At 38.7% G+C, this 11,051-nt stretch overlaps 1 protein-coding gene across 1 annotated transcript; it reads right to left on the reverse strand.

The window, feature by feature from the left end:
• Window positions 1-124: 124 nt before the first annotated feature.
• LOC139105870 (neprilysin-1) lies at window positions 125-10,502 on the reverse strand. The gene is made up of 16 exons (XM_070662188.1): window positions 9,933-10,502; window positions 9,104-9,664; window positions 7,428-7,647; window positions 5,475-5,582; window positions 5,013-5,227; window positions 4,746-4,877; window positions 4,580-4,678; window positions 4,125-4,306; window positions 3,480-3,666; window positions 2,819-2,995; window positions 2,529-2,632; window positions 2,304-2,359; window positions 1,926-2,212; window positions 1,690-1,848; window positions 1,511-1,587; window positions 125-1,401 (listed from the first exon to the last, which is right to left on the reverse strand). The coding sequence occupies exons 2-16, from the start codon at window positions 9,308-9,310 to the stop codon at window positions 1,302-1,304; spliced, it is 2,310 nt and encodes a 769-aa protein (XP_070518289.1). The 5' UTR covers window positions 9,311-9,664; window positions 9,933-10,502; the 3' UTR covers window positions 125-1,301.
• Between the last annotated feature and the right edge of the window lie 549 nt (window positions 10,503-11,051).

Consider the following 11,051-nt stretch of genomic DNA (forward strand, 5'->3'; position numbering starts at 1 on the left):
TGAAACATTTATCTTATAATCTTAAGTAGCTAAAATGTATGTTTATTGAATATACAAAATTAATATATTGTCTGGCAGTATTAAAAAAAAAAAAATTGCCAAGAGTTCAAGAAAATATTAAATATACATATCACAGATTTTATTCCTATCATACATGCCATGCGTCATTCTTATATATTTTCCAGCACCATAACAGTAAGGTAATGCAATATTTCTTTAACATTTTAACAGCAACAGTATGTTATTATAAGTAATTTATGTAATTGCTTGTCATATATAAATTCAATTTTTGTTGTTATATTATTCGGGACCATCGATCTATTTGTTTTGCACTTTGTTAACCGTATTTCTTTTTCTTTACAATTCGTTACAATTAATTACAAATATAAATTAATGTGCATTTTTACAATTCGTTGTAATTAATAACGATGCCTTGCAAGCAATCGCTAGTTGCATCAAATTGTTATAATTGGCTATAATTTATTTTCTAATCGACGAGTTTTTTCATAGCATTATGGGCGGATAATGATTCTTGAGAATTAAAATTTAATAACTCTTTCGTTAATCTTTAAAAACACTACAATTAATAAAAAGGTACACTATATTACCTCGTGACTTTTTTTATTCTACATAACAATATTATAAAAGCGGCGATTATATTGAACGGGTTTATTCTATCAAACCTTTTAACAATCGAAAATTCAAGAGTTAATTAATTAATAATTAACATTTTACTTTTTGAATTTAACTCTACTAAATAAATGTTTTATAATTACTTTTATTATTTTATTTTTTTTTTAATAATTTTTATTAATATTATGAGTTAAATTAATGTTTATAATTCTTGTTATAGTATCTACTTAATTTGTACTTATATTTTTTTAGGTCCGCCGAAGATATAAATGTTTAATGCCAGAACACTTTGTTTTTTCTTTTATCTTAAATATAATTTGTAAGGCAAGCTTTCAAGAAGAAAATGCAATTTTTCAAGTATAATATTAATAAAATTATTTGTTTTATGACTCTAGTACTAGGGTGGTATCGTTTAAAAGGGAGAACAAGATTGTAATTTATTTGTACTGCAAAGACGGTATTTTTTTAATGGATTAAGTGTTGCTAGTATAATTTTCGCATATAGTGATAGATGTACATTCGTGTAGCATTAATTACTGATGCAAGTTATGATTCTGAAATAATTTACTTTACAATCGTGTTATAACTGTGAAATAAAATCAAGCAAAGTACACACAGCCTGCTACATGCCCGATTTATACTTAATAATTCGTACATCGACGGATACATCACCAAACAGTGCATTTATTTGGAGGATTCATTTTTGTTCCGAGTGGACAACGAAATGCTTCTACAAATGCTTGAGAATTCATCATTGCAGTATTAATTCTGAAAAAATAATTAGATCGTAGACCTTTACATGTCTTGCAAGAGAAAATTTTAAGTTGTTTAAATCAAAAGAATAAAAAAAAAAAAAAAAAAAAAAAAAATTAAGTACCTTTCAGGATGAAGAGCACGATAATCGAATTCGACCGAGAAAATAAAGGCCTCGAAAGTTGTATTGATACAATGCACCTAAAAGGATAATGGTTTATGTACTTTTATGGCTATAAAATTAATAAATAATATTAAATAATATTATATAAAAAATAAGATAGTTGAAAGAGGATGAATTACCTGTGCGGCACTTATGAAGAAGAGCTGACTCGAACGGAGTCCTTCTAAACCGGGCAGGCTCCGATCCTTACCGTTTGTCAGAATGTGCCAAGTCTTGTGGGCAATTTGTAGAGCGCCGATGTCCGCGACATTTTCATTCTTTGTCATGTTCCAATCGAACTGCATGGCCAAATTAAAAGAAATAAATTATTTTATTCCATATTGTTTTCTTTTGTTTTAGAACAACGTAAATCTACCTGCACAATCATATCATTTTCATAAGACTGGACTTTCCGCCAAAAACTTCTGGCATAAAGTCGCGCGACACATTCTATTTTGGACTCCAAACGTTTCCAAGAGTCTGGCGTGATGCGAAGCCATTCATCGGCACTTCGATCTAGCTCTATAGGCAGTTTATAGCGATGAAAATCAAAGGCGTGGAGAATCACGTGCGCGATAACCGATCCTAGCGTGGCGTGCACCGCAAAAGCTGGTCCTCCGTCCCACGACCATGCCCAGGACGTCATCATTGCCAGTGGGATTCCTTTCGTTTTTTAACGTTTCAAAAATAATCTTATTTAAATTTTCCGATTTTGCGTATGTTGTGACGTACAATAATAAAAAAAAATGCTTACCGATGATATTTGTAGAAGATTCATAATAAGCGTGTACAGAGTAAGGATAGTGATGCCTAAAAGTATAAATTTAATTAGAAAAATGTTAAAGGAAACAATAATTTATTTTTCTCTAATAATTTACTTTTCCTTTTTTTTTAAATATATATTAATAATAATTTTCTTTTTGTTCTTATTCGTAAATCTTAAAAAAAAAAAAACAGATTAAATAAAAATTTATTTTACCTCATTATTGCGTTTTCTCGTAATGGACTGAGACTTTGCGAACTTCGGATCTGTTGGAATCTTTTCAGAACGGTGACGATATAGTCATCTGAGTCAATTACGACCTGCGAGACAATATTGTTTAAGAGTATTGAGAGAGAAAACGATTAAGGCGAATTTTAAAGCTTGTACCATCCTATCGTCAAGATTTAAATTCACATTTCCTTTCTCGAAAACGAGAAGATTTTCTTTTATCGTTCTAATCGCGTAATGTCAATATTTCTATAAAGTAAAAAAGCTAATTGTTTCACCTCGTCCATCTCACGTGCCAGTAAGGTGTCATTGTAGAAATCGGATGACACGTGAAATTGACCCTTCAAAGAATTTAGTTTCTGCAACGCTTGTGACCTGGTTTCGTCATCCAGCCAAGATTTCACTAATACACGTTCGGCTATCGTTTCCTTCACGCGTTCGAACAATGCAGTCACCTGCGGGATGATGACTATTAAATCAAGTTATACAATTATTTACGACTAAAAAATCAGAAAGATTTGCATCCCGCCAAAAACCTTACATGACTTTCGGTTGTAGTAATCGCATTGTTAATTAATAAAGAAAGAAAATGATTAATAATAAATTCCTAGTCATTGAAAATACAAAAAAGAAAGAAAAAAAATTGTAGAACCTTAGCGGCAATTAATCAATCTATCTATCTATCTAAATATAAATGTAATTGTTTGTTTGTTTAAAATCTTAAATCTCCGGAAGCTCTTCACCGATTGCTTTGAAATTTTGACCCAACGTTGCATTCAAATACGCGTATGTTTTTATATACTTATTACATAAATGTCGCACCTAGAGTCATAGCAACGCATGGCGGGGTACAGCTAGTTAAATACATATAAAAATGAGATGGTTCATAGATGTCATGATAATGTAAAAAATTAAAATCAATAAAAAAAACCATGTTACCCTGTTGATCAGAGTTTCCAAGTACTTTGGAGAGTATTGGCGCACGTAGAGCGCACTGACCGCTTCGCCGAAGATGGTTTTGGTTAGTCTATAGCAGGAGGTTTCCCAGTCCTTGACGGCAGTGACGTTCACAATGTCGTGCAACGTATCCGTAGCGTAGAGCAATAGCAATCCGTTATGAATAATCCTTCGTGATTTATCATAATTATGATTAGGCATTAATCGATACAAAGTGCACGTGTATTCACCGTAACTCGTTGTAATTACGCCCGGCTAATCAATACAAAGTACACCTTTCAAGCGAGCATTGCAATTATCTGCATTAATAATGGCAAAATAATAATGGCATAAACAGTTGATAAATATTGATACCATCTCAAGCATTAATCAATATGCACTTTAACTCGGACATTATTTACATATTATATATATTTCATAGTACGTATCGTACAATATCGATTCCCAACCAGCCTACTGTGTGGAATCGATCCTTCCCGAATTTACGCTCGCCATCAGCAATTAACTTTCAAGTTTTCAAATAAAGAAAGAGCTCGTGTTCGCCAAAGAATATACGGCCTTAGATCGCGAAGCGTGTACAGGTACGCGTGTGTTGTAATTAATTATAGCGATATGGAAAGACCGTACCGTCTAGAGGAGCGATTCAGCAGCTTGCCGAGGCTACGAAAGTAACGCGGGGCCGTGATGTAGACGTAAATCTGCTGATCCTCGGATGCAACGTAGGGATGGTGCACGGTATTCGTGTCGTTATTGCGATTGCCGTTCACACGATAGCGTAACGTAGAATTCAGCAGCGATCGCCAGCTTATCTGTCGTATGATCAAAAGTTCTTTTTTATCTCAAGAGAAACAGGATTAATTGAAAAATTGATTAAAGAAAATAAAAAGTGAAAATATTTAATTAAATTAATACTAATAATATTTGTTGTTAATTAAATTTAAATTTTGAGTTTAAACTGACCATCGATTCTTCTATTACCTATACTATATAATACAAATTGCTTATATCTTCTTCTCCGATAATCAAATATAGCAAAGATTGCGACTTGCGATTAAGAGTGCCTGTGTCAAGTAGGCACTTACGTAATTAAAGGTTTCTTGAAGATAAGAAACGTTGTAAGCGACATAAACCCTCTGTTCCACGTCCACCCAATTGTATAAGTTTTTGTGCTTCGGATAAATCTATATGTAACAAGGGTTGTATTTAATTCGTTATTTATTTCTCATAAATCAGTAATAATAGTCTTACTTTTTCGAGCGATACGCAAAATTGCAAAAGCAGATCCGTCTCCGACGATTTTTCCTCAGGATCCATATTTTTTGGCAAGAACCCTTGGACGATCTCTCGAAATTTACGCAATCTTTGTACGTCTCTGTTTTTCTAAAAAAAAAAAAAAATTTTTAATTAAAAAAATAAAATAAAATAAACAGTAATAATAAATAAAAAATACAAAACCATAAAAAAAAGAAACGTTTTAAAGGATTTTTAAGCTTGTGTGAACTTGTTGATTCTCACCTGGTCCTCTGCGAGAAATTCATAATTTTGGTGCTTGGCAGGTAAATCAAGGTATATGGATGATTTTGTGCGATCGTAAAGATCTACGTCGACGTATAAGTCGAAGAGAGGCGCGCCGTTCACTTTCAGCAATGCGGAGATCAAAGGGGTGATGTTGGTCGGCGCCTCGCTTTTTGGCGAAAGATAACCGCCAAGTTCATTCAGTAACTCGTAGACTGAAAGAAAGACAAAGCGTTATTAATAATATTATTCTCATCTAACTTTTCCATCTAGTATTAGTACTAATTTCAAAATATTAATAATTAAGCGTGTTTTAATAACAAGAGGTCTTTCAGATTTAATCGTTCTCAGTAAATGCTCACGCACACGATACGTTTTTTAATAATAGAACAACTGCAACATTAGTTAACTGTTCTATATTTATAAGATAAAATGTGTAATGAGCAATAATTTGATTTTTACCGGATGTAAAGTTCACGGGCTTCCTCTGGAAATCCCGACAAGTATCGTAAAACTGTCCAAGCTTCTCAAAGGCGGCGACCATTTGCCCCGTCTCATTTAGCAGCGTTTCTGAAACGATAATAACGCCCGCGAATAGGATGATTTCCTGGAAGGAAACGTCATTATTGTTCGCCAGGCGAATAATCTCAGCCGCAGGGCAACAGCGGCTAAGGATCTCCCTGATGATCTGATTAGCGGCGGCGGCGGTAATTCGCCGACCTTGAATCACGCGAATAAGCGTTTCGAAGGTTGCGTAAAAGTAAAAGAGAGAGCTTTAGAGAGGCGCTCCACCGAGCAGTAAGCAACCGGCGTATAACGAACACACCAGTATAACACATACGTATATCGATTAATGTGCATTATTTATAGTAACGGCAAGTCGGCCGTTCGATTTCATTTCACATCAAAGTCCGATAACTCGTCATCGAACGGAACAATTCACTCCACGCTCGTTCCTACCGTTCTTCCGGGGAACTTGAACCTGCGAGTGCGAAGAACTTCCGAAGGGACTTGTCCCGCCTAAACCAGACTTTCATCCCTTCGTTCGTCTTTTAACCCCCTTCGCGCGGTCACATTTCTGCTCGTATTTCTACATACTTTTGAGAATTCAATTACAGATTTCCAGTTTCAAATATTTTTTAAAAGGTGACATTGTTTAAAAACCGCTTCCTCATTACCATTATTCATTCATAAATAATTAAATTTGTATAATAAAATGTAAACGCTACAAAAAGTATTTAACTAACAACGTATCAATCAGTAAAATGTGTAAGAAAATTGTAAGTACCTACTTGTTTTTATTAAATTGCTAACGGTACGTAGAAATAAAAGAAAGGAAACAATAAATAAAGATCAAAGGGTTAATGGCGAAGTAGCGCCTAGCTTTCGATCCCGAAAACGTTTCCTTGTATCATAACCGATGTTTATCCATCTCCTCTTTAAGTTTCAATCCCCGAAGCGAGTTATATTATCCCAATGACGCGGCGATCCATAGTTGGACGAGCATAGTTGGTGCCAGTCGTTCGGCGCCAGTCGCGTCGGCGACACCACTACCACCACCCTCGCCGCCACCCATCCCCATCGTTTTCACGATAGATTCTTACGAAATCGAGGTCGTGTTCTCTGTCCAGACTCTCTCCTTTGAATCGACCATCGAGGATTAATACGATGCCAATTATACCAGTCTCTCATCCGCAATTCGCCTTCCGCCGCCCTGTTTTTTTTCGTTTCCTCGTCGGCGTATGAGGATCGCAATAATCGCGACGAAAAGAGGACAAAGAAAATCGATAAAATTGCCGAGATACCGTTGTTATCGTCGCACAATGCTTCGATATTCAATACGCTCTTTAAGATCATCCAACGTAGCAATGGCAAAGAAAAGAGTTAAAATACTTTTTAAGAAATTGCTTCGCAGTTATTTTTTGGACGCTAACCGTTGCAAGCTCGCAAAAAGTTGAAATGTTAAATGGCATATTTAATATGAATGTGAAACTGTACGAACCACCGATGAAGGAAAAAGCTTCAGGTGTCTCCGTTCAATTTTAATAAAACTTGGTTTGCAATGAAAGCTAAGATATTCGACGCGTACTTTTTTTTATTGGCAACCGAGCAGAATGAGCCAAATTTTAGTTCCTTCAGCGTAGCTTCCTAATTATGACGTGATTTTGTGCGCAGAATTCTTAAGATTAAAAATTAATTTTCTTTATTAAAATGGAAGTGTAAAGTTTCTTTTTTCTTTTCGCAGAGAACAGAATTGAATATTCCTGTCTCATGGAATTAGCGTGATTTATTCGCTTCCGGTCCAGCGAGGCCATTAAAGATAAAAAAAAAAACGCGATTTGTTTAAAATTTTTGAAAATAAAAAAAAGTGGAAAGCCTCAAAAAGCTAAGTTAAAAACTGTGTAAAACGCTTACTGTGTATACGCTCGTCGATTTGCGCCTGAAGTATATTGAAGCTCGCGCTTGGCTGATAGGGCTGCTGGTCGCGGAAACCACCGCAGGCAAACTTGTAGAAATCTTTACAGGGATCGACACCGCGCTTCATAGATGTTAGAATCCTTTTCGAGGCTTCCATGCAAACGTCCGTGTCACACACGCCATCGGGCCCATCTCGCTCTCGAACGCAAGCTTCATCCTGAAATTGTAGTAATTAATTAATTTTGCTTTGAATGGATTCAACTTTCTTAAGATCAGATACCTATTTCGTTTCTAAAATATCCAGACTCGAATCTACAAACGCCTGAGAAAGAGAGAATACTTCGTGCCGTCTTATTTATTATATAAAGACAATATTTCAAACGTTTATTGCCACAGAATTTTTGACTCCAACTGGAGTAATCGTAATTAAATTAAATGATCGCATTCACGCGTGATGCAAGTACGTATAGACAACAAAGGTCAGAATGAGGGGTAAAGCCCTGACCTCAGTTGAGGATGAGCTTTCTATTCCCCCCGAAACCTTACCTACTAATACGGCTTCGCTTTGCGCGCGTATATTGCTACGTGCATATTGCTACGTACACGAAGTAACACCGTCGTGTTATCGTAAGCACGGCTTTCCGTTTTCTTCATTTCGTAATTTTGCGCGTGCGAGGAAAACGATTTCCAAAGTCACGGGGTTTCTATTTCCCTTTTCAATTTGAGATCCTGGTTTCACCTCGTTAAAAATCTGGCGAATTCGCGGCGTTAAAGCTAATCGCTGATTACGAAAATCCTTGGTGCTAAACACCAACTTTCCTCACCTTCGTTACCTTCGACGACGTTAAACACCACGATCGATATAAATTACTTGGGGCAACTACTAATCTTCCATGTCGCATAAGTAAGACGATTACTTATTCACGTCACGTCGCACGTTTCGCACGTTAGCAAGCACGGTCCCGTGCGCGTTATGTTCGCGGTCTCCCTGCAATATCGGTGGCGATTTATGCTTTTAATTTTGCAATGTTAGGGTCTCCCGCGCGCTGGCAAAAGCAGAATCATATAAGTAATTTTGTGATTAAACTTTTTTGTTAAGAAACGCCACGCATCTTTCTCAAAAAACTCAGAACAAAGTCCCATGGGGACTTGGCGACGGAAAATGTTCGTTCTAACAATCGAATAGAATTATTCTCAACGCCGGAACGTTGCGTTACATTTTTATAATAAATTGTGACGTACGTTATAAATATTTCCATACGCATGCATAATTCATTGTCGTAAAACCTCTGTCATTCGTACAGCAACGCATTCTCTACGTTTCACGAAAGCCCACTAACATTCCGCGAGCGGAGCAATTTTTTCCCAAGCGGCGGACATTTGTTTAAATATTACGACATGGAATTGGGAAGTAAAAAGCGGCACAGTTTCGTCGAACACGCAAATCCTCTAGATGCTACGGAAGCCCAAACGTTAATAATTATACTCATTCACGCGTAATGAATTTATTCATGAATCATGTATGCATGCATGCATGCAAGTCTTTTTCATTTGGGTTCAGCATAACGCTGGTTTCGTCGATACAATCTCTCGAGGCTTAGACTCCGAAATGGTATCTGCTCTTTCCGGCCTGTTTTTCGCGGGGACGATCGTTAAGGACGAAGGGCACCCACCAGTGGCGCGCATTTGCGCGGCTGCTCTCCCTCCGGCAGGGTCGAGATCAAGAAAAGCACCGGGCTGGTGACCAGCAGGCTGGTGACCAGCATCATGGCGAAGGTGAGCAGTGCCTTGTGCACCGTCTTGCTGCGCCGCAGCCAGTAGCAGGGCACGCAGCATATCCATGTGCCCTGGTGTGTTCTGCTGCGCTCCACGTGGACCATCGGCTCGTCCGGAAGCCCGGAACCAGCCGCCTCCTCCGTACTCCCGATGCTGCTGGCAGCCACAGGCCCCCCGCGCCCGCTCGCTCCGCCGGCGCATAAATTGCGGGGGCTCAAGGGCAACCGCGTGCCCCCGTCGCTGCGTAGTCTACCACCCCCGGCGGCACTACTGCCACCACCAGCACGGGTCCCGCGGGCCAACCGGCCCCCGTAACCCTGGCTCACCGTGCACAGAGCCACATTTGCCGGGTCCCGCCGTACGTCCTGTCCCTAAATCCCTCGAAGACGAAAATGCGCGGTACCAGCAGCTCTCTCTCACCGAGCGAGCATCAACTTCTCGAGCAGCTTGCCACGAGGCTGAAATTTACAGAGGATTTTGCAATTAAATTTCAAATCGCACCCTCGGCACGCGCGCTTTCCAACCCCACAAATTATCGTCTGAGATTGTCGTGCTTTGTTCGCACTTTTTTTTTTCTTCCTTCTTTAAAATTTACATACGTTATTAATTAATTAAGAAAAGAAAAGGGTTATGTTAAGTACTTTCCTTAATTGTATTTCAAATCAATGCAAAAGTATTTTGTGGAACCAAGAGACATGTTTGTTATATCCTTCGCGTCTCACTTACGTGAATTTTCAGCAGGACACGCTTCGCAAGTTCGCACACTTTCGTCGAATTCTCTTCAGATGAACTGTCGACCGAGCGGCTGGGCTGAAAAGAATAGGACGTGCGGCACATGACATGCTCGACAAAATTTAATCGACGATGTCTCAGCAAGTTATTAACACGACTTGAAAGAGTTCTATAAAGTGCGCGTTGGTTTGTCAAGAAGCACTTTAAATTAATGTAAGGAGCAAATAAACTTTCGATAATCAGTATCGTTTTAACGCACTTTTGCTTTATCTCTTCATACGTCTGCTCTTGACTCTCTGTTCTCGACTTCTGCCTGTCTCTCCGCACATACACGTACTCACACAACTCAATAACTCAAGCGACCAATCACGGTACGTCTAACTCCCTCACAAATATGAAATAACCAATCGCCCCCAAACGCTTGACTAACGTACAGTTTTTCCTATAGCGCCTCTACCCACACTTGGCGTACTAACATACGGGAACAGGCGCACCCTACCTTCGAGGTAGTTCGAGGACGTACGGCAAGGCTACGAGCGCCGATATCCGTTCTCCAAGTTCACAGTGACACGCGGACTGTCGGACTGAACTCGGACGGAGCGCGGGCACCCACGCTCCCACTAACTCCCCGTTCCCGCCACCCCTTCCTTTCCACCCCCGCAAATCCCTCGGTGCTTTTTCTTTATCTACGTGCATCCCCCTTCTGCCTCTAAACTCTTGTTGCGTGCTCAAATATTTAGGGAAACGCAACGCTTAGAGCGCCGCGGGGCGCATTCGTCGCCGCGCGTTAAGTTCTCACTGCGCGAAATTTAATTATCAGCATTTAATTATAAGAATTTAATTAATCGGCAAACATTATCGCGTTCCTCGCGTTATCTTTAGCGTCTTGGGATAACTTTCGGGGGGATGGGGAGGGGGAGGGGGGCTCTAATTTAATCAATTACGTCATCGATATTATTTTGGTCATGCCAGTTGAATAATTATTTCCAATTAACTGATTAATATTTGTAAAACGAGATTGCGTATGCGTGAATGATCAAGGTCGGTCAATTACGTGGCTAGAATTCTGTGAGTGTTCGCTTTAAAATTCGAAACCACGTAATTGGAGAACTG

This window comes from Cardiocondyla obscurior, linkage group LG10 (genome assembly GCF_019399895.1).
Source record: "Cardiocondyla obscurior isolate alpha-2009 linkage group LG10, Cobs3.1, whole genome shotgun sequence".
Lineage (NCBI taxonomy): Eukaryota > Metazoa > Arthropoda > Insecta > Hymenoptera > Formicidae > Cardiocondyla > Cardiocondyla obscurior.

Coding starts and splice junctions, on each gene's coding strand:
- LOC139105870 (XM_070662188.1), bottom strand. CDS start 9,310: ATGGTCCACGTGGAGCGCAGCAGAACACACCAGGGCACATGGATATGC. Junction 2,360..2,528: donor CGAGAAAACGCAATAATGAG/GTAAAATAAATT, acceptor TTATACTTTTAG/GCATCACTATCCTTACTCTG. Junction 2,213..2,303: donor ATCTTCTACAAATATCATCG/GTAAGCATTTTT, acceptor AAAAAACGAAAG/GAATCCCACTGGCAATGATG.